Here is a 24239-nt window from a genome sequence, read left to right as displayed (position 1 = left end):
AAAACTCTGGAAAAACACTTGTTTTGAAGCGATTTCTGTCGTGCATCATGGAAACCTCCAGCACAAGGTGACTTACTACCACTGCACAAGCAACAGCTTTGACTATGGGAAAAACCCAACTCACCTTTTCGGTTCTCAGTTCTCAGAATGATGCTTATCCTCAAGAGCTATGGTGGCAGTACCACCGTGTTCTAGTAGTAGGTCTTCTGGCTGCAGGATGCATTCGTGATTGATGCAATTGTTTCATCCCACTTAACAACTCATACAAGGCAAGCTTGGCTGAAGAGGAGGCCTTCGTGAGAAGGCTTGCATGTCTCCCCATCGCCAACACTGACTGTTAACATTCCTGCGCTTAGCAATTATTCCAGGTTCAAAGATATTTGTACAAAAACAACCTGTCTTAGTTGAGAAGACTTCTGGCCTCCTTTTGGAATAAAGCATTCCTAGCCGGGAACATTCACTGCATAAGAATCATGACTGAAATATTTCAGCTGTGCCTGGGGTTTTCATGAGGGAAGGGGGGAATTACGGGGAATATTTTCCACTATAAAACTCACATAATGCCTGATGCTGGGCCAAAGAAACAATGGGTGCAAAATCTGACCTTCTATGGTGCAGAGGCTCCTACCCTTGTCGTTTTATGTGTATTCTGTATTTACACTCATGCAGCTGCTGCTGTCCTGTCTCGTTTGGTTCTCAGGTATCACATGAGATTAGCAAAGCCAAGACCTGAAAACCTAAGAAGAGCACTGCTGGATCAGGCCAATGGTCCATGTTATCCAATCTTCTGTTGTCACAGTGGCTAACCAGCTGCCAGGGAAGCCCAAAGGCAGGATCCAGACATCCCATTCTGCAGTTTGCAGCAACTGGTATTCAGGAGCGTTACTGACTCCCACTGTTGAGGCACAGCCTAAGCATCATTCCCCTTAATAACAAATTCAAGCTATTAGTGTGTAACATTGTTCCCTATAACAGCACAAGCTCTATCCCGATAATAGCAAACTCTGTCGGAACCATGGGATGGAAAGCCAGCTGGCTTGGCCCCAGCCAGAGTGTCTTCCTTCTCAGAGATCCATCAGTTATCCTCCTCCAACATGTGTCTGCAACTCAAGCTGCTGTGCATGCAAGAGCACACATTACTCAGCAGAGTAAACACACAACAGATCAGGCTCGAGGCGTGGATACAATACTAAACTACGCATTTATTATACATAAATCAGGGCAAAGAAAACATGGCCTCTCTCCTTGTCGTTCTTCTCAGGGAGAGAGAAAACAAAAGCAATACAGAGCGGATGTTCGCTCATGGGACTCCAGCTCTCTGTGTTGGAATGTAAACAAACATGTGAAATGTAACAATCCCACATATCTGCAGCAAGGGTGGAATGGAATTCCCAACAAACTCAAGTGGTGAGTCCCAATGGCCTAACCTCCAACATTCCTCAGATGAAAACAGGGACATTTCTCACTCCCCAACTGACCCTCCTCAACACCCAATTTTTTGTCCCATCATGCTCAGGGGGAGACACCTGAGGTTTGCAATAAATCATATAAGGAACACCCTAAGTGAGCAATGCCTTTCTCACACACATCCAGTGAGGACTGAGCATGCTCAGTAGTGATGGTTGTCAGTTGTGAGCAGAAAGATGGAAATCTGAAGTGAGGTGAAATTTCCTAGAAGAGGGTGTGGCTAGAAATGAGGAAAAACAACAACACTCTGTTGCAGGTTTCCCTTTGCATTTCACTGCTGAACTAACCACCTTTTCTCCAATCTGCTGCAGTAACAAAACAAATGCTGGACTTCCAGTTTAAGCTGCACAAGAGTTTTATTCTGTAGAAGAAAGTATTTTACAATACCATACAGCAAATGTCCTGATGATATATTCGTACATATGCACATTTTGGAGAACATTCTCGTTTATTTTGAAGTTCAGCTTGTGTCTAGAATCCTATGCGATTTTAAAATGCACTTGCCCTGTTTTGTTTTGAAGAGCCAGAGTTGTGGCTGAGCTGAGCTGAGAGCAGGCTGCAGGCTGAGAAGCTGAGCGAGAGCCATGCTTGATTTGTGTTTAATTCCTAGGCTTTGACTATGGGAGAAGCAAAACCTTTTGGGGAGTTAATGCTGTGAGCCCCTCCATCTTAGGCTCAGGTTATACGTGTGCAAATAAATAATATATCCTAAATGCACCACAATGTCCGCCATCCCTCATTACAAGGAAACTCAACTTTGGCCAATCCCTCGCCTGGAAGCTGTGGGATTTCTCACAGAGACTGGGGTGGCATGTGACAATTGCCATATACATAACACTTCAGAAATGGCAAAGCATTTCCCATACATTCTCTCAGATCAACCCTGTAAGACAGGGCAGCTTATTATCCTCATATTTTAGATGGGGTGAATCGGGGGCAGGACTATGATGAAGAGAATTGTGGCTTGCCTAATTCCACGTTGTCAGTGGGTGCAATATTTTAATCAGTTGACTCTCTTATCCCCTACTCTATATCCTTTCCCCCATGTTACAAGGAACTTACGGCGGAGAAACTGGTCTTGATGCACTGGTGCATTTCTGTGAACTCAGCTTTTCATCTGTATAGAGGAGGCAATCTTTTGTGGTTGTTGAATTACAACATCCCTGATAATAATAATAATTTATTATTTATAACCCGCCTATCTGGCTGGGCTTCCCCAGCCACTCTGGGAGGCTTCCAACAAAACACTAAAATACAATAACCTATTAAACATTAAAAGCTTCCCTAAACAGGGCTGCCTTCAGATGTCTTCTAAAAGTTTGGTAGCTATTTTTCTCTTTGACATCTGGTGGGAGGGCATTCCACAGGGCGGGTGCCACTACCAAGAAGGCCCTCTGCCTGGTTCCCTGTAACCTGGCTTCTCGTAGCGAGGGGACCTCCAGAAGGCCCTCGGCGCTGGACCTCAGTGTCCGGGCAGAACAATGGAGGTGGAGACGCTCCTTCAGGTATACTGGACCAAGTCCATTTAGGGCTTTAAAGGTCAGCACCAACACTTTGAATTGTGCTCGGAAACGTACTGGGAGCCAGTGTAGGTCTTTCAAGACCGGTGTTATATGGTCTCAGCGGCTGCTCCCAGTCACCAGTCTGGGTGCTGCATTCTGGATTAGTTGCAGTTTCCGGGTCACCTTCAAAGGTAGCCCCACATAGAGCACATTGCAGTAGTCCAAGTCCTGACCATTGCCTATGCTAGCTGGGACTAAGGGGATTTTGAATCCAACAATATAATAAGTGCTACACATACCCCCACTCCTGCAGCAGTCAATGGCTGCTGTGTCCATGGCACAGATGTGCAAATGTCCCAGGACAAAAGCATGGGGTGCATCAGGACAGAATGTCCTAACTTTGCACCAAGACACACTTCTGGGGCTTTTTGCTGCCTCTAACTCTCCTAGCCAGGAGCAATGGGGTGCTGTTCTTTGGATGAGCCCTAGAATTTCATTCCAATAATAGCCATGCATATTTTTTCCTGCACAAATATCTCATCTGAATGAAGTCTCTGTGTTGCAGATCTGAATAGTGTAGGTACCAAGAGAAGCAGATAGCACCAAGGACCAAGATTTGGATCAATGACACACCGAAATCACTCCCTTAGCTTGAGCAATTGCACAAGTTCAAATGACAGAAAAAGGCCCAAGACAGATCGCTCCTGGAAGTGCAAATGTATATGTATACAGATTTCAGTCCTAGAAATAAAAATAGCATTTATTCGTTGGCTGGAGCAGGTGGTCAATGCAAACTTTACAGCTGATATCTGTTTTCTCCGAAGTTTCGTCAGCAATGAATTAATCCACCAATTAATCCAATGTGGGCACCATATCAAACCCTCTGCTTAAGCCTGCTACATTCAACACTTTATGTGTGTTTTTTCCTTATGGTAACAAGCAAGTGGCGCTATCGCAAATTAACAGCAGACTTTTTCCGGTGGTTTTCGACTGAAAAGGATGTTCGGAGAGTTTCCAGGGTTGTCACTATCTGGATGGATGGTGCTGCGCTAGGTCTTCTCTGGAGCATTCCACAGTAGACCTCCTTGGATTTCCTTCGGAAGTGTTTGCCTACCAGGACAAACAGAATTGGGTTAAGGCAGCTGTTGCTGAAGCTGCAGTAGGCGGCGATCTGGCTAGCCACGTCATTGGCTTGTTCAGCCCCACAATCAAGAATAACCCCAGTGTGAAACAACGTATCCAAGAACGTGGTGATCTGGAAAGGAAGCCAGCAGACAACGAAGAGAAGGAGGACGGAGAGAACCAAGGCAGTGGCTTTTTTCTCTGTCTGGATAGCTCTGATCTTTTGAAATGTGCTGTTTTGTAAAGCATGGATGATTTGCGCTGTGCAGTAGGTTATGACGCAGAGAGGTATCACAAAACCCACTGTGTTCAGCAAAGTGTTTGTGATCACTGTCCATTGCACAATTGATGGATAATCCAGAATGCAGGCGGTGACATTGTTTACTTCGTCATCGTCCAACGATCTAAAGAGGAGAGCAGGAGAGCTCAAGAACAGCGCAGAGACCCAAATGGCGAGGCAGTTCCACTTTGCACAAGAAGGCCGGCGCAGGCGTCCCAGAGACATTGTTTTCACCAAGGCCAGGTAGCGATCGATGCTCACCATCACCAGGAAGTAAATGCTGGAGTACAAGTTCATAGAAACGATGGCATTGACAGCTTTGCAGAGGGGCAGCCCAAACACCCAATGGAAGTTTCTGCTTATCGTGATTGCCCAGAAAGGCAAACCACAGAGGAGGAGGAGGTCAGCGGCTGCTAAGTTTGCCAAGTAAACTTCGGCCACCGTGCAGCGGCTCTTGTGGAAGCAGAAGACACTGAGGATAAAGATGTTCTCCACAATTCCCACCGTGGCAAGAAACCAGAGGAACACTGGCTGGATTTCGAGCAGCCAGTTCCATTCCTGTGGCCAGCCGCAGGTGGAGTTGTTTGTCGTGTTGTGCCAAGCAGACTGGCTCACCCCAGAGTTCCAGGCAGTTGTGACACCATAAAGAGCTGTGTTGTTTTCGGCCATGACAGTGGTCCACGTGGGGGCTGGAAAACAAGGAGGCAAATTTAGACCAGTCTTTGGTGCAATATGCAGAAGCTCAATATGCAATTAAAAACCAAGGGCCAGATTTTTGAAGAAGAGGAGAAGAAGAGTTTGGATTTGATATCCCGCTTTATTACTACCCTAAGGAGTCTCAAAGCGGCTAACATTCTCCCTTCCCTTCCTCCCCCACAACATACACTCTGTGAGGTGAGTGGGGCTGAGAGACTTCAAAGAAGTGTGACTGGCCCAAGGTCACCCAGCAGCTGCATGTGGAGGAGCGGGGAAGCGAACCCGGTTCACCAAATTACGAGACTACTGCTCTTAATCACTACACCAAGCTGGCTTTTGGGGTGCATAATCAACTAGCAGAAGCCAGTGCAACAGGAGTCCTCCACACACACACCCCGCTGCAGACACCTTGCACCACCCCCAATCTGCTGTGGAAGGCTAGGAGACCCCATCAGAACAGATTGAGGAAAGCGTTGTGTTACAGCCAGGCTGGGCAGCTCATTAAAAAGATGAAAAACTGCTGCTAAGATGAAAGATGCATTTTGTTGCGGGACTGCTAGCGCCGAGACGTTTGAGATTGATCAGGGTTTGTAGGCTAGGTCCCCACACGGCGATGTGTTGTGCATAGGTGACACACTCCCAGCCAGCAGTCAATGTCGGAAAGGGACAGGCATCTATCAAAAAGAGAACACTGTGAACAAGCCTTGAGACAATCTTTTTAAATGTACTGCAATGGCCTTCCCTAAGCAGGCTGGCTGGGGCTGATGGAAGCAGCGGTTAACCGAGGGGTGGGAGAAACTAGCCCCTGCTGGCAGTGCAGGCCTGGGGGGGGGCAAAGCACAAAAATCACTTATGAGACTAATGGGGTATATGATGTGTGGTGACACACCACGACTGCCACAACGAGATCAAACACAGAAGAAGTGGCTTTCAATTTGAACTTAGCCTGATCTTTTACTCCCCTCCCTTCCCTCCCCCTCCCCTTTTTATGAAGATTACCCGCTCTGGGATCCCACAGTTAATTCTCCCCTGGTCTCCTCACTGGCCCAAATAGGACTAATTTAGCCAGCTAGCCCTGGTGATTATCTAATGTTTATTGGATGGATTTTCCCCCTAAATTGATTTTTGAATTCTGAATTTATTGTTATTCATGTTTTATACTGTATTATATGCTGTTTTCTGTTGCATCAGTTAAGTGTTTTAAATTTGTTGCTAGCCGCCCTGAGCCCGATTTTCTGAACCGAGAAGGGCGGGCTATAAATAAAAATTTATTATTATTATACTAATCAGCCTTCTTTATGTGAGAGCTGGACCATAAAGAAGGCTGATCACCGAAGAATTGATGCTTTTGAATTATGGTGCTGGAGGAGACTCTTGAGAGTCCCATGGACTGCAAGAAGATCAAACGTATCCATTCTGAAGGAAATCAGCCCTGAGTGCTCACTGGAAGGGCAGATCCTGAAGCTGAGGCTCCAATACTTTGGCCACCTCATGAGAAGAGAAGACTCCCTGGAAAAGACCCTGATGTTGGGAAAGATGGAGGGCACAGGGAGAAGGGGACAACAGAGGACGAGGTGGTTGGACAGTGTTCTCAAAGCTACCAACATGAGTTTGACCAAACTGCGGGAGGCAGTGGAGGACAGGAGTGCCTGGCGTGCTCTGGTCCATGGGGTCACGAAGAGTCGGACACGACTAAACGACTAAACAACAATTATTATAATTTATTATGGTAAAGATGTGTGGTAAAGTGATTTTTTTCCAGGGGGAGGGCAGCAATACAGCTCCTTGCCAAGGGCACAAGGGACCCTAGATATGTCTCTAGATGGGATTTGTAGAACAAAACATACGGAAGACACCATTTTCAGGAAGGCACACTTGCACATAGCTGTGAATCAAAAGCTGCTGTGCCATTTAGCTAACAATGCTGTCACTACTTCTTCCTTCTTTTGAGGAGTGAAACATCTCCCGGATGCTTGCTTTAGGTGGGAGAATTTTAAGTGGCCTTGAGGGCACTTCCTTTCCCAGAAGCTGGAAAGAGAGAGGCATTGCCAGGAAAAGTGAATAGCAGGCAGCCAAGTTTTGTGCCCAATTTTGGGTGCAATTCAGAGTTCTGGCCTTAAGCTTTAAAGCCCCAAACAACTGGGGTCCAGATTAGTAGTGGGCCAACTTCACCCATTTAATCCTGCCCATATGCTCTTCTTGAGTGTCACCATCAGTTAGGTTGGAGCACAAAATGGGCAGGACCTTATTGATGGTGGCCCCAAAGCCACATAATTCCTTTCCAATGGACTTCTGGTTTGCGCCTTCGATTGTGGCATTTAGAAGTCTCTCCACTTCACAGCTGCCCAGAGCTGACAATGTAAATAATTTCATACCTGCAAAGTGCCCCAGAAAAAAAATGGGACATCCTGTTTTTTCACAAAGGATCACTGCGGCCATTTTGGGTGCCATGATTTTGGGTTGCACTCTCACTCCGAAAAAGTGCTCCTGGTCAAAATAGTAAAGCAAGTTTCTATTTGCTACCATGCTGCAGTCACATGTGCCTTAAAAAGTGGTATCAAAGGGTGTTAACAGCACCTTGAACCGATTGTTGATATAAGTCTGTCTCTGCCATTAACCAGACAGAGAAGAAAGTACAAGCAGACAGTTAAAAACAGGCAGGCAGAGAGAGAGGTTTTAGGGAATCACACTGGCTATAAAAGAAACCAGAGAGGACAGATGCAAAGCAGGCAGGGTTATTCTGCTGCTGTTCATTACTGCATGGAAGAGAAAATTGCAATAATTGCAGCATTCCTTGCCCTTATTTGACAAGTTTCACCAGCTGAAATTCTGTCTTCTGCACAAATATTAAATGCACAGGATCTCAGGATCGCTTTGCATCTTGTCTCCTCCTAAAACAAACAGATTTACCCAAGCATGTAAACAGTCCCAGCAGCTCGCAACACCCCCCCACACTTTTTTTTCTCCTAGTCAAATATTTCAATTTAATTCCTTTTGGTAACTGGAAAAACTTTGTGGATTTTTAAACAGTACATAAAACTAAGCGGCACATACTTTTTTTTTTATTAATGCTGCTTACTAAAACTAAAGCCAAAGAAACACATTGCATGTGATCTCTATTGATTTGGGGGCAACTAACAGTGGACAAGGGACATGGGTGGCACTGTGGGTAAAACCTCAGGGCCTAGGGCTTGCCGATCTCATGGTCGGCAGTTCGAATCCCCGCAGCGGGGTGAGCTCCCGTCTTTCGGTCCCAGCTCCTGCCCACCTAGCAGTTCGAAAGCACCTCCGGGTGCAAGTAGATAAATAGGTACTGCTTTATAGCGGGAAGGTAAATGGCGTTCCGTGCGCTGCGCTGGTGCTGGCTTGCCAGAGCAGCTTCGTCACGCTGGCCACGTGACCCGGAAGTGTCTCCGGACAGCGCTGGCTCACGGCCTCTTAAGCGAGATGGGCGCACAACCCTAGAGTCGGACACGACTGGCCCGTATGGGCAGGGGTAAAGGTAAAGGTAAAGGTACCCCTGCCCGTACGGGCCAGTCTTGACAGACTAGGGTTGTGTGCCCATCTCACTCAAGAGGCCGGGGGCCAGCGCTGTCCGGAGACACTTCCGGGTCACGTGGCCAGCGTGACAAGCTGCATCTGGCAAGCCAGAGCCGCACACGGAAACGCTGTTTACCTTCCCGCTAGTAAGCGGTCCCTATTTATCTACTTGCACCCGGGAGTGCTTTCGAACTGCTAGGTTGGCAGGCGCTGGGACCGAACGATGGGAGCGCACCCCGCCGCGGGGATTCGAACAGCCGACCTTTCGATCGGCAAGCCCTAGGCGCTGAGGCTTTTACCCACAGCGCCACCTGTGTCCCTCATGGGCAGGGGTACCTTTACCTTTAACAGTGGACAAATTTATTAGTAGCAAAACAAAGACAGCTGTCGTGTGCACGAGATGCTCTCCTCTCTCACCTATTTATGGCAACATAACAAGGACAAAGGAAATGGAAGGAGACTCCTTTGGCAGTTCCACGCAGCCCAACTGCATCAACCACGTAATGGCAGGATACTTTCACACACTGCGGTAAATATACCAAGAATTGGGCGTGGGATGCAGTCCAGCATTCTGGAAAAGGGCAGGTTTGCCTGGACATTCCTGCACAGAGAACTGAAAACTCTTCACTGGAATGTTTTTGGTAGCTGAGGGATTTTCTCCCCTAAATACCTTTAGTTCTTCCGCATACCTCGGGGTTCCCCTAAGATACCCGATAGCTTATTTGTGTGCAAAGTGTGTTGGGTTCAACAAATGTGTCCCGTCAGTGCAAAGATTTCAGCTTGCATAATGGTGGTCTCTCCAGAGGCGGAGCTAGCCACTGTGCACCCAGGGGTGGGAACATGAGGAGGGGGGGGCATCCAAGGGGGACACCGTGGAAAGTGTCCTGGGGGCAAGACACCCATGGGGGCAGAGAGAGCCACCCATGGGTGGTGGAGCAAGCTGCCCATGGTGGGCTGCTTCCTGGGGGGGGGGGAGTGGGAGGGAGCTGCACCGCTTTCCCAGCAGCCTTCCTTCATAATAATAATTTATTTATATGCCACCCATATGGCTGGGTTTCCCCAGCCACTCTGGGCAGCTTCCAACAGAACACTAAAATACAATAGTCTATTAAACATTAAAAGCTTCCCTAAACAGGGCTGCCTTCAGATGTCTTCTAAAAGTCTGGTAGTTGTTTTTCTCTTTGACATCTTGTGGGAGGGCGTTCCACAGGGCGGGTGCCACTACCGAGAAGGCCCTCTGCCTGGTTCCCTGTAACTTGGCTTCTCGCAGTGAGGGAACCACCAGAAGGCCCTCTGCACTGGACCTCAGTGTCCAGGCAGAAAGATGGGGGTAGAGACGCTCATTCCCTCTTCCTTTTGACAGCTCGGGGGAGGCTTCCCCCCGGAAGCAGCCCAGGAGCGGGGGGCAACGGTGCGCCCCCCCGTGACTCCTCTGAGCTGTCAAAAAGAAGGGGGAAGGGGGGAAGGACGCTGGCAAAGTGGCGCAGCTCTGGCCCTTCCCTCAATGGCTTGGGGTAGGCTTGGGAGTCGTGGGTGGGCAGCACACCAAATGTCGCCTCCCTCAGTGATGGCACCCAGGGCAGACTGCCCCCCCTTCCTCTTCCCCTGGGTCTCTCCCTCCCCCATGCTCCCTCCCTCCCTAAATCTGCTCCAGAGAGTTGGGGCAACAGATTTAGGGGACATGTGGGGGGAAAAGAGGGGGGGGGCAACATCTTGTTGCACAAGCTGAAATCCTGGCGCTGATTGAACATTCATGTACAATACATCCCAAGGTTTTGGGAATGTAAGGATTGTTGCCCCAAGAATGAGTTTTTATAGGATCAACCACATGTCCTCCATTTTGTTACTAATATAGATGACAAATCACCTCTCAGTTTCTATTATCTGTTGTTTCAACATGAGGATGGCTGAAGTGAATTAAGGAGTAACCAGTTTCCACACCAGCAAACAGATATTGCTTTTCTCATTCGATACTTGTCTTCTCTCGTGTCATTATGCCTTTCCCCTGTATGTGTTTATATTAAAATTGACAAACACAACCCCAAAAGAAGCAGTTAGAATATAAAAAAGCAAAACAAAACAAGCTGACAGGGAAGCACTCCCAGGCTAACCCCTGTATGTTTACTCAACTCCAGCTGAGTTGTGAGGTTAGTTTTGTTCAGGGCAACCCAAAAAAAGTGCCGACAATGTTAAGTGGAGTGTTCCTGCCATTACATCATTTAAGTGTACTGAGTCTATAAAAAGCCTGTCCTTTCAACCTTTTAGCAGGGGCAGTTACTGGCTGCTTGTAGTAACAAGTTTTGTGTGCCCAGGCGCTGAGGGCCCGCCGCCCACACAAGACAACGTTCTTCAGTTCAAATTAGGCCACCATTTTATTGATTCTGAGGGAAGGGGGTCCTACGACATACATACAACAAATAGGAGTGACCTCATCAGGATCACTGGGACCCTGTGGCCCTGGCACCTGACTGGGCAGAAGCACCTTCTTGGACAGAGGCACCTTCTCCTGGGTCCCTTTAACAAGATACCCCGTTCCCTTGGAGGGGCAGGCAGAGGCCTACAACCTCCCCTCTGATCATGACTAAGGCTACACCCAATGCCTAATCTGCCCAAGTTGTGACAATTACTATGAGGAGGGCAAAACCCACAGACAGGCTCAATTAGTCTGAAGGATAAATTCCTCATCGGCCCAGAATACAGTGACATGCAAAACCATAGCAAGGTGGTGGAGTTGAACATGGCAGGAGTGCAGCTTAAATGGCCAACAGCTCCTCCTTTCTTGTGCTCGGCCTCCTTCTCCTACCACTGCCACCACCAGTGGATGCTTCTCCCATCTTTCCCGTATGTGACAGCAGCAGGAGGAGGAACCGTTGACTATTGAAGCCACGCCCATCTCCACAATCAGCCTCCTCTTTTTCCTACTGCTGCTGCCACTGGCTGGAGGCTGCTTCCTCGCTCTTTCTCCTCCACGGCAAACGGAGGAGGCACTGGCCACTGAAGCCCCTCCATGCTAAGCTTTCTCTGACCCCTGATCGTTCTGTACATTAGGAGGTGGGGAATGAGCTGGGCTCCTGGGAGTTGGCACCTATGGATGCCTATAGGAGGGGGTTAGACAGATTCATGGAAGATGGCTGCTTGCCAAGATAGCTGTGGTACCTTGGGTTACAGACGCTTCAGGTTACAGACTCGGCTAACCCAGAAATAGTACCTCAGGTTAAGAACTTTGCTTCAGGATGAGAACAGAAATCGTGTGGCGGCAGCAGGAGACCCCATTAGCTAAAGTGGTACCTCAGGTTAAGAACAGGTTCAGGTTAAGAACGGACCTCCAGAAGGAATTAAGTTCTTAATCAGAGGTACCACTGTATCTCCACCTGGGAATGACAAATTCTGCTTGTGGGCTTCTCGGAGGCTTTTGGCTGGCCACTTTGAAAGCAGGATGTCAGACTAGGTGGGCTTTTGGCCTAATCTCGCAAGGCTCTTATGATATTCTTATAAATATTTAGCAAAGAATCCCAATAAAACTAGAGGGTTGCATGAAAAGAATGTCTCTGACCCTGTGTGATGCACTTATCCAGTAGCCCTCTTTGCTCTTTCTCGTCTCATCTCATCATGGCGATTCCTTGTGAAAATAAATACTATTGCGGGTTTAATGAGAAGCAGAAACTTCACCTGCTTAGAAAGAAGACACCTGGCAAGTGTGGGAGGATGTCAGAGCAGTTGTTTTCTCTTGCTTTCTCAAGGTTGCACCGGCTACTTCTTCATGATGAATATATGCACAAAAAAGGCTACTCCTAAACAAGGGTGAGAGCTAATGCCAAAGTACAGCCCGTGATTTATTTGTATGATTATACACGAATCACTTAGACCAGAGGTAGCTAACACATGACCCTTAAGATCTTGCTGAATTCCCAACTCCCACCTGCCACATTGTACAAATCCAGCTTTGCTTTGCTAACTTTAGGCTAGGAATGGGACTGAGTCTTAAACCCATGGAATCAAACTGACAGATAAAGTCTTGTTCAGATATTTGCTTAACTGACCCGGCATTGTGGGATGGTGTGACACTTAAAATGATCCTCACGCTAGCCGGGGAAGTTTATTGCAGCCTGCCCCCAAATTGGCCAATTGTGGGAGGGCTACTTGACTGGCTCTGCCCCTGGGGGTGGACCAGACTGAGCTGTAGGTCTCACTCTGGTCCACTCTTGAGTATTTAAATCAGGCCAGTTTCCACCTCCTCACGCAGCTCCTCGTCCCGTCATCCCTGGCCATTCGCCATGCTTGCTGGGGCTGATGGGAGTTGTAGTTCAGCAATATCTGGAGGGCCAAAGGTCCCCAAACATGTCATAAGATTTAATCCTAGTAGTTCCTTAAAGGCTGCATGCATGCCTTTCATCGTGCCTTCACAGACCTTGCTAGCACAGATCCAGTCTGTATGTAATTAACAGGCTTCGCCTCACTGTTCTGTTTGTTTTTTGTTTCCTGGAGCCATGCCTAGCCATATGGGAGTCCCATTTATCATCACAACAGTTCTGAAAGCTGTTGTGGGGGAGGCAAAGGTCAGTGCACAATTGCGTGCCGACGGCAGCTTAGACCATCAATACGCTGCACTTCCTGGCATCAGCTAACTGCGGAGGGGATTTCTTTCTGTCCACCTACAATTTTTTTTGGCCCGGATCCCCAGAAAGGAAGCAAAATTTAAAAACTGATCAAAGCATTCAGGCCAAACTGGACATTATGGGATATATCTGATAGTAGTTACATTGATATTTTTTCTTAAAGGAGTAACAGCAAAAGGTCACCCCAATTCTGAAATAAGACCATAATACAGGAGAAAATGGATCTAATCCCTTTCCCCTCTTGCCATGTTGTTGTTTAGTCGTTCAGTCGTGTCCGACTCTTCGTGACCCCATGGACCAGAGCACGCCAGGCACTTCTGTCTTCCACTGCCACCCGCAGTTTGGTCAGATTCATGTTTGTAGCTTCGAGAACACTGTCTAACCATCTCGTCCTCTGTCGTCCCCTTCTCCTTGTGCCCTCCATCTTTCCCAACATCAGGGTCTTTTCCAGTGAGTCTTCTCTTCTCATGAGGTGGCCAAAGTATTGGAGCCTCAGCTTCACGATCTGTCCTTCCAGTGAGCACTCAGGGCTGATTTCCTTAAGAATGGATGCGTTTGATCTTCTTGCAGTCCAAGAAGTTACCACCTAAGCTGCTATAAAGCCAAGAATAAATCTGCTACTTGCACCCACAATAACCTCCTTTCCAGGGCAAATAGCAGGCTAGAGGGAGGAGGAGGTTAAATTTACAGTGGTACCTCGGGTTAAGTACTTAATTTGTTCCGGAGGTCCGTACTTAACCTGAAACTGTTCTTAACCTGAAGCACCACTTTAGCTAATGGGGCCTCCTGCTGCCGCCGCGCTGCCGGAGCCTGATTTTTGTTCTTATCCTGAAGCAAAGTTCTTAACCTGAAGCACTATTTCTAGGTTAGCGGAGTGTGTAACCTGAAGCGTATGTAACCTGAAGCGTATGTAACCCGAGGTACCACTGTATCAGAGGAGTGCAAGAGCTTTGGATGAAGTGGGAGTAATGAGGTGATGTTGGCACATTTGCTATGATGCTTTACCACAGCAAGGTGGGGGAGGGTGGTATCACAAGCTTGGAACATTACAACTTAAAAGGAGATTTGTGCTGACCCATCTCTCCCAGTTCTGTCTGCTCAGACTGGCAGCAGCTCTCCAGGGAACTGAGCAGTCCTTTCCCAGCTACTTTTCAGCTGGAGATCCCAGGGGCTGGACCAGGCATGCTCTGGATTCCTTGCATAGCTTTGAAGCTGCACTGTGGCTTCCTGTTAAATGCTACCTGTTGTTTATTTTTTGACGAGTGTTATTATGGTGTGGAATCAGATGCCCCTCACCTTCTCAAAAAAATAGCAATGCAGTTTTGTTCATTCTAATCAGGCCAGTATAGGAATGGAATGGATTTTGTTGACTTTCTTTCAGTGCATTTTTCTGGGAGCAATCTCATGGTTTGGTGCTTCAAATTTTCGGCTCCATTGCCTGTGCTTTTCTCTCAGCCACCGGCACAGACGTGAAGCCACAGGGCTTTTCGAGTGATAGATATCAGCATGTTTTCACTCGTTGATGGTCATTCTTTGGGGGCTAAGTAATGTGGATATAACTATAAACACCACTCTTCTTCCTCCCGCCTCGCTTACAAAAGGTTAACAAGGAATCGGAAGCATTGTGATGATCAGATAACCCAATACAGTGGTACCTCGGGTTAAGTACTTAATTCATTCCGGAGGTCTGTTCTTAACCTGAAACTGTTCTTAACCTGAAGCACCACTTTAGCTAATGAGGCCTCCCGCTGCTGCTGTGCGGCCAGAGCACAATTTCTGTTCTCAACCTGAAGCAAAGTTCTTAAGCTGAAGCACTATTTCTGGGTTAACAGAGTCTGTAACCTGAAGCGTATGTAACCGAGGTACCACTGTATCTGTCTGAGAACAGGTCAAATCTTCTCGTGCCAATTCCATTCAATTTAGCAACATATTCCTAGGAGCTGTGTATTTCCCCATAGTAGTTCAGGCTGGTCCAGGGCATTAACCCACAGCAGGTATCCCTAAGGTAAGATGGCGCCACAGAAAGTATCAAGTAAGTAACTCAGATAAAGTTTGGCAGTAAAAACTTGGCCTTATCTATTATTACTTGATTAGGATGCCTCTTTATTGACCCACAACAAACATGTCTGACACACAGAGGCCTTGGGATAACAAAAATGTTACTATGCTACTGGATTGAACCCAATGCTAGATTTACATATAAGCTAAACAAGCTACAGCTTAGGGCCCCACTCTCTTGGGGGGCCCCAAAAAAAATTAAAGGAAAAAAAACGCCGGATGTACATTTCCAAATATAAGTTAAAAAAACAAATAAAACCTACATACAGCAAAAGTGTTTTGTGTTGTGTAGGCTCCTATGGTGTAAGTAATGGGCCCTGCCTGCTAGCCTGCTCCCTAAAATATCACTGGTAATTATTTCACTATTAATATACTTCTTCTTAATTGTATTTCACTATTAATATACTTCTTAACTGTATATCAGTTCAACAATTACTTTGATAAAATACATATTTTGTTATGTGCAAATGGCTTTAGATACCTATTAGGTCCATAAATTACCATATAGCATATATCCAAACACACTCAAAAAGCGACAATTTGTTGTTGACAAAGGACAGCTGGACATATAAAGGGCCTCATTACCATTAGTAGCTTAGGGCCTCATCAAACCTAAATCCGGCCCTGATTGAACCTTAAGAGCATTATTTAGGCAAAATAAGGAAGGCAGAGCAGAGCTACTGTGGGGAAAACATCTGGGACTCACTGAACGGGGGGGAAACAGAATTGGATCATCTGTCCTAGGTGGATAAGAACTGATGTTGCAGTTGAAACACTAAAGTTGTGGCAGGCCCTGACTGTAGAAGAATAAAATTATGAAGGAATTAAAGAATTAAAGAAGGTTGAAATGGGCGTGAGAAAGAATGAGCAAGTGAAGGTTGGAATTTGAAGATTATGTTTGCAAGATAACTGTGAGAAAAGGACCAAATAACATGTGTGCAGTCGAGATTGCTTTAAAGGTTAAGGGCAAGGGAAGGCAGTAAAGATAAGAAGATAAGAAAGTAGCTAGTTATGACAAGATAAGGGAGTTATTAACAGAGTGGTTACAGTTTCACCAATTAAATGATATTTTTAAGACGGATAACAAGAACGGCTTTAGTTAAAGAGTGGTTAGAAAATAACATTTAATTGTTGCCAAAAATGTACAGTTTGCTCTTTGAGTGGCATACGAAAGATGAACAGGTTAAATCTGTAATGATACACTGGGCAAAGGATTTGGGACATAATATCCAGATGGCAGACTGGGAAAGGTTATGGAAAACAGATTTGAAATTTGTGGCATGTTGTACGCTGAAAGAAAATTATATGAAAATGATGTACCGGTGGTATTTGTCTCCTAGTAAGTTAGCAAGAATGTATAGAACTAGTAGAAATACATGCTGGAAATCTAAAAAAAGAGAAGATACTTTTTATCATATGTGACTGTTGTGTAAGGTAATGAAAGCTTTATGGGAAATGATATATAATGAAATGAAAAAAATGTTTAAAATAACTTTTGTTTAAAAAAAGAAGCTTTTCTATTAGGAATTATAGGTACAGACATTCCAAAGGAAAAGAGAAGATTATTTATGTATGGGACAACAGCCCACGGATGTTACTAGCCCAGAGATGGAAAGAAGAAAGAGTCCCTACCAGAGAGGAATGGCAAACTAAGCTGATGGACTATGCTGAAATGTCAAAGCTGACTGGAAAGCTCAGGAACCAAGAGGACAAAAACTTTTAAAAAGAATGGGAAAAATTCATAATATACTTAGGACACCATTGCATGCAGATGGAAACATTAGCAGGATTTTAATCTCATTTGTAATGTAACAAATGCTATGGATGATATGGATGTTAGAATTCCTGCTCCGTGATTGCAGTCATGGGATTTTTGTCTATCACATGACGGCGTATATTTTGACTCCACAAAGTGGGAAGTGACGGAGAGAGGATGTTTGTGTTACTGTGTTCCGTGAAGTGGGACTATTGTCCTTTATTCTTTTTCTCTTTGCTGTCTGATGCTAGAGAGAGCGGGAGCCATGTTGCAGTGCTCCGTGTGTATTTATATGTAAATAAAGTAGATTAGTCAAAATGCTGAGTTGCTGAGGTCTGTCACGCAAGCTGTGAAGACTCTGCGGATCCCTAAGTGTGCCGATGTCTGTTGGCATTGGTCACTGTGATGTTCGGGCTGAAGATACCATATTTTTCGCTCTATAACACGCTCCCAACCATAGCACGCACATAGTTTTTAGAGGAGGAAAACAAGAAAAAAAGTATTCTAAACGAAACAGTGGATGTATGATTTTTGTGGTTCATGCTGTGGCCACAGACATGTAATCTGACGGTGAGTTTGGGGTAGCCCAATGCAAAAATCCTGAGGATCTATGTGGATCCGTGCTTTGTAACCACGTTTTTGCACCACTGCGGCCCCAGGCAACAGTGGGTGCATGATATTTTTGGTGCAAGCTGTAGCCATGGACATGCTATGTGATCTGATGGTGAATTTGGGGTGACCCAGTGCAAAAATCCTGAGGATCCATGTGGATCCGTGCTTTGTAACCACGTGAATGAAGGAACTGTCAGTAATGTATGGTATCTCCAATACAGTGATGAAGGAAGAGGAGGGGGGGAGCTCACACTAGGCAAAGCAGCCAACTCCTATAGACCTAGTTGCCTTCACCCCCCCCCATTAAATATTTGAGGGAGTCATCCTCCTCCCATGCTGATGGGCATTGCCATTCATATAAGGTACCAGTGTGCATGCACTTTGTCTTGAGATCATTGCAGTCTGTGAGATGGGGCTTACCTGTACCTGCCCCCCCCATATTTTATTGAAGTTGGAAGAGGGAAGGAGGGAGGGAGGGAGGGAAGAGAGATGGAGAGCTCACATTTGTCCTAGGCAAAGCAGCCAACTCCTATGGGCCTAGGTCCCTTCACCCCCCCCATTAAATATTTGAGGGAGTCATCCCCCACCCCCCATTGTGGTATGTGAGTGGGGCTTACCTGGCTGTCCCCCCAATATTTTTTGAAGTTGGAAGAGGGAGGGAGGGAGGGAGGGAAGGAAGAGAGAGGGGGAACTCACATTTGTGCAGCTCCCTTGCCTCGAACTGGAGCAAAAAGAGGAGGAGGAGACTCAGGGACACGAGCCTTGTAAGCCGCTTTGTTTGAATTTACCGGTGAGGTGCTGGGGGAGGGACGGAAGGGGATGCCCTCTTTGTCCCTCCTTCCGGCTCATTGTAAAGAAAGCAGAGTAAGAGCCGCTTACATTTGTGTAAGGGAGAGCCATAGAGCAGGCAGACACTGAGAAAGAGAGGCTGTCTCCCTTTCCCCACCCTGGCTTTTACACGCTGCGTGCAGCTCTTGCCGGCTTCCGAGCTGCCTCCCTTCTCCCACCTGGCCAAAAAGCCATAGAGCAGGCAGACAGGAGGAAGAGAGGCTGTCTCCCGACACTCAGCTGTTGCCGGCTTCTCAGCGAGCCAAGCGGAGGAAGAGAGGCTGCCGAACAGCCAGCAAGAGCGGCTCCTCCTGCCTGCATTCGCTCCATAATGCGCAGACACATTTCCCTTTACCTTTGGGGGGGGGGGGACTGAGTGTTATGGTGCGAAAAGTACGGTAGCTTTTGAAACTCTTGAACGATTGACCAGGAGGGAGAGAACATGCCAGTCAGGCATGTGTCTCTGCCAGGGTCCTACTCGAGTGTAGGACAAGCTCCTGACAATGGATTGATATAAAATATAGATTAAGGAATAATATGCAGTTTCAAATGTTGGCAATAGGACCCATGAAAGGATGGGGGAAGTCTCGAGATTCAGAGAATCTCCATATATGGATATGTATATGGATTGTTATAAAATTATATTTGTAAAACCAAATAAAAATGTTTAAAAAAGAAAGTAGAAGCTAGCAGAAGGAAGTATAACTATATATGGACAAGGCTTTCCTATGCTTGCAAATATATAAATGCCTGTGCTTTTTCATATTTGGTGAGTTTAACAGTGGTTTGAAGATGCGTTGTAGTTAAGGTTTAACCACATTGTCCATGTTTGGACAACACAACAAGCTGCAGTTGATCTAAAAGAGAAACAAAAGCATCCAAACTTGGCTTCATGTCCATGTCAGGGGAGAGGGTAGGGGAAAACATATGAGCTTGGAGCAAGACTAGGCTGGTTCTCATGATGTTGAATCATGGTTTGGATCAGGCATAGGCAAACTCGGCCCTCCAGATGTTTTGATACTACAACTCCCATGATCCCTAGCTAAGAGTACCAGTGGTCAGGGATGATGGAAATTGTAGTCCCAAAACATCTGGAGGACTGAGTTTGCCTTTGCCTGGTTTAGATAATCTTAAGGGTTGACGAGATTCATAGTCCTCCCAAGCTGCCCTTTCTTAGCACAATGCTTTCCAGGTGTTGTGGGACAACACCTGCCATCATCCCTGGCCATGCTTGCTGAAGCTCCGCAGTCCTGATGTAGACAATATTGGACTACATGTACCACTGGATTTATTCAGTATAAAGGCAATCCTACAATCAGGTTATTGAAGGCCTGTAGGTCAGAATGCAACACCATTCACTATTTTGCAGCAAGGATTTCAGAAACCTCTAAGAAAAATAAAGGAGCCTATGCTTCAAACTAGGTTGTTTATGTTTCTGGGTCTTTTCTGGGGTTGTTTTTTTTTAAAAGAATAAAACAGTCTTGATCCTAATGGAAAGCAACGTCAGCTTCATCTGATGAAAATAATTCCTGATCTCTTTTTAACAAGCAGAATAGTTTTTGCCTGCGTCAGGAAAGAAGCAGTAAACTGCAGAGATGCCACTGGCATCGTCTGATGAAGCTGCCATGCAACTAGCTCAAAAGATAAATTGAATACTGTAGGCAGTGGGTTTCTTGTACAATACAATTATGTGGCCATCCAAATGACCACATAACGTACCTTTCTGACAGCATGCCAGAAAAATGTCTGTCTGCGACGGAGATCTTTATCAAAGAGGGCAATTTCCCCTGTGACTTGTAGGACTTGTCTGCCTGCCATTTTGCTTCCCTTCACGTCATCCAATTTAATATATTTCTAATGTCTGGAAGAGCGGGGAGTGTCCAAAGGCAGAGGCAGTTCACTCACCCTTTGCAGATACCAAGGATAAGGAAATAAGGAGAGCCCTGTTGGATTAGACCAAAGGCCTGCCCAGCATCCTCTTTCCTGCAGTGGCCAACTAGATGCTTCTGGGAAGCCCACAAAGATGATGGGAAGACAACAGCCCTCTTCTGCTGTTGTTCCCCAGCAGGCTGCCTCTGATACTTCAGGAAGTACATAGTCATCCTTATCACCTTGCCCTCCGTATATTTGTTTCATCGCCTAGTGAAGCCATATACCATATTTTTCCATCTACAAGACACCCCCTTGTATAAGACGCCCCCTATTTTGGGGGTCTCAGATTTAAGAAAATGGGGGGATATGGCACAGAGTATAAGATGCCCCCTAATTTTTGACATTGTTTTTTAGGGGAAAAAACCTAGTCTTGTGCACGGAAAAATACGGTAACTTAGTGGCTTCACTTGATAGGCTGGATTTGACCCCTGCCCTAATACAAATGAGAATAAATGAATGAATGAGTTTGTGTGTGTATATATCTTCCTATATACATAAAAATGTAAGGCTGTCATCATGCATGCCCCATTGGAGGCTTTGTAGTGCCACATCACAATCCTGGGTTTGCATGAATAAATCAGGCTGGCAAGCTGAAAAGTGAACTTAGTTGGGTGGGAAGGGAAAGTTCTAGGGATTTAATGTGGGGGTGGGGAGTGGCAGGAGAGTTGGAAAATGGAATGAGCTCCAAGTTTCATAGATAGATAGATATGTGTCCTGATTGCATGTAACACAAAGAGAGGCCACTGCCATCCTTCTTAAGTCTCAATTTTTCTCAAATGTCAGGGCCTACTATAGCTACCCTGCAGATTTTTTAAATCAACAGGGGGGGGGGCAGATAATTATCAAGACCATAGCAGTTGAGGAGTGAGATTTACCTCTTTCCTCTTGAAGAAAACCCCTTCTCCGATTGCATTGGGAGGAAATACAAAGCATCATTCCTGTAAAGCACTTTGTACCATAAAATATGCTTTAGAAGCAGTCCATGATAAAAAGACACGTTCTGAAGGTTTTAAAAACATGCTTTTTCAAGAGTGAGCTGAGTAAAAAAAGAATGGAAAAAAGCAACTTGAGGCTTTGTTTTTTAATACTTAGAACCAGTGCTATTTTTCTAGAAAAAGAGGTGCCGGAACTCACCATGAACACCTCCCTCATTCTCCTAGAATGGCAATGGTGCCCACCTGAGAGTTGCCAGAACTGAGTGAAGCAACTTCAGGATGGTGCTTCACATATTAGGCTTCTCATCACAAGCTAAACTGTTAATCACCAGCTTCATAGGGGGAATGAGCTATGCCAAGGTTAAAGGGAACTCGTCATTTTCTCTTTTGCAGGATATGACCTACGCCACTTTATTGCCTGAAATTGGCAGGGAGCGTGCCCCTTCTCAGTGCAGTTTTGTGAGCATTTTCCCCAGTGCGGCAGGCTGCCCCTCCCCAAATAGGTGCTACTTGATAAGTCATCACATGAAATTAAAAGCCAGAGATAGAACACTCTCCTTCAGGAGGTGGAGAATGGAGTGGTCAGGTAGACAAAGCAGAATTTTCCAGTTACAACTTGCATTCTTCTGCCAGAGAGATTCAGCTTGTGGCAAAAAGCAGAACAAACATCTGCCTCTTGTTTCCTGCCTAAAGTCACACACGCCAGCCTGTTAGAGTCTCTAAGAGAAAGAATGTTGTCTGTCCTTTGACATCTTCCACTGGCTAGCATTAACCAGAGGGTCTCTATTGTATTCTGCTCCCATTAGTAATCTCAAGCAGAAAGTTACGTTCATTGGTTTGCACAGGTGTGAAGCCTGGTTATGGCTCAGAGGCTTCAGCCCTGGAAGCACCTCAACTCCAAAACAAACTTTCTGAGCAAGACTCCCTATGTTCTCTGCTAAAGAGCCAAGACAACGGTTTGGGTTCTATAACTCAGATAATGTTACATTGCCTCCCATTAGCAGTCCACACTCCCCAAAGAGCCTAAAGTTGGGATCTAGGGAAAGTATTTGGACACATCTGCCAAGGGGTGGTGTTGACCATTTTTTGTATTGTTCCCGTGTCTTTAATAGCTCCTTGATGTGCACATACAGTGGTACCTCGGGTTACGTACTTAATTATGGAGGTCCGTTCTTAACCTGAAACTGTTCTTAACCTGAAGCACCACTTTAGCTAATGGGGCCTCCTGCTGCCGCTGCGCGATTTCTGTTCTCATCCTGAAGCAAAGTTCTTAACCCGAGGTACTATTGCTGGGTTAGCGGAGTCTGTAACCTGAAGCGCATGTAACCCGAGGTACCACTGTATTGCCAAGTGAGAATGTTTATGTCCATGCATTTAAAAGCTTCCTGTGCTGATTTCTGCATGTCAAGCTGCTGTTAAGGGCACAAGAGCGAGGTAAAGCAGATTTTCTTTTTTCACTGGTGAATGCTACCTAGGACGGGTGAAAGACTGGCTCACTTGTAAGCATAATTGATTATATTTGCATTCACTTCCAGAATGCAAACATTTGATTGAAAGTGCTATAAGTCACCATGACATCATTTGTCTGGCATGGAGGAGAAAGAAATGGAGATGTCTCATCAACAAGTTTCTTTGCAGAGGCTTCTTGGATGCTGTAGAGACTTGACTGCTTCCAAACTGGCCATTTGGGGGAGCGGCGGTGGGGCCAGCGGCTGGGGGGGAGGAGAGAACCATGCTAGATTCACATACTTTTCATGAGGCAATTGCAAGGTCACAAGGTGGTTAGATTGGTCTCAACGAGGCCAGGGCCTTTTCAGTTCTGGCGCCGACTTAGAGGAACGCTCTGTCACAAGAGACTAGGGCCCTGTGGGACTTGACATCTTTCCGCAGGGCCTGCAAGACAGAGTTGTTCTGCTTGGCCTTTGGTTTGGACTCAGTCTGACCCTTATGTTTCCCTCCCCTTATGGTCTTGATTTATGGGCTACTATTAAAATGAGGCTGCATTTTAAATTGCATTTTAACCTGTATTTTAAATTGGTTTTTTCCTTCTTTTTCTTTCACCCCTATCATGTTTTTTACTGTGATTTTATTGGTGTTAGCCACCCTGAGCCCGGCTCTGGCCGGGGGCGGAGTGTAAATAAATTTATTATTATTATTATTATTATTATTATTATTATTATTATTATTATTATTACAAAACATTCTGCTCCCATGTTTTCCCTGCTCAACTTCTGGGTTCCCCCTGACCCCCAGGTTCAGAAAATCCAATTTTTTATTATTATTTTACAGAGTGAAACAACTGGTAAAAGTTCTCATTATTGTAAGATCACTCACCCCAATATCATTAATCTCAGCAAGGAGCTAAGTCAGCTCAGCAGCACTCAGCCTGCTCATTGATCAGCCAGCTGAAGTGAATGAGCTACTTTTGCTGGAGACAATGTCCTTGAGTTTGCGTAATCCCTGCCACCTGTCTCAATACAGTGGTACCTCAGGTTACAGATGCTTCAGGTTACAGACTCTGCTAACCCAGAAATAGTACCTCAGATTAAGAATTTTGCTTCAGGATGAGAACAGAAATTGTGCTGTGGCGGCACGGCGGCAGCGGGAGGCCCCATTATCTAAAGTGGTGCTTCAGGTTAAGAACGGACCTCAGTTTCAGGTTAAGAATGGACCTCCAGAAGGAATTAAGTTCTTAACCCAAGGTACCACTGTATCTTGCATTGCTAGGATGTTAAAGTGGACTTGTTGGCACTAATTTCACTGAATGCTCTTAGGCCTGCTGGCGTTTCCACACTTGAGAACATAGGAAGTGCTCTTCCTTAACATCACATCTTCACATCTGGAATTAGCAGAAGAGGCTTCCAGGGCACAACCCAAGGTTTCCAAACAGCACTT

The 24239-nt window shown here is 46.0% G+C and overlaps 1 protein-coding gene across 3 annotated transcripts in view; it reads right to left on the bottom strand.

Moving 5' to 3' along the window:
* Positions 1–1973: 1973 nt before the first annotated feature.
* LOC310676812 (B2 bradykinin receptor-like) overlaps positions 1974–24239 on the bottom strand; it is a 31855-nt gene continuing 9589 nt past the window's right edge. For 2 of the 3 annotated variants that reach the window (XM_083438990.1, XM_083438989.1), the window contains exon 2: positions 1974–5060. In XM_083438990.1, the coding sequence (XP_083295116.1) occupies positions 3919–5040 (1122 nt within the window). In that variant the 5' untranslated portion in view covers positions 5041–5060 and the 3' untranslated portion in view covers positions 1974–3918. Of the gene's footprint in view, positions 5061–12276; positions 12396–24239 lie in introns of all 3 variants that reach the window. The other variant, XM_083438991.1, reaches the window with a different exon arrangement.

Source organism: Podarcis tiliguerta (assembly GCF_965153285.1).
Source record: "Podarcis tiliguerta genome assembly, chromosome: 1".
Classification (NCBI taxonomy): domain Eukaryota; kingdom Metazoa; phylum Chordata; class Lepidosauria; order Squamata; family Lacertidae; genus Podarcis; species Podarcis tiliguerta.
This window is presented reverse-complemented; position numbering and strand designations above follow the sequence as displayed.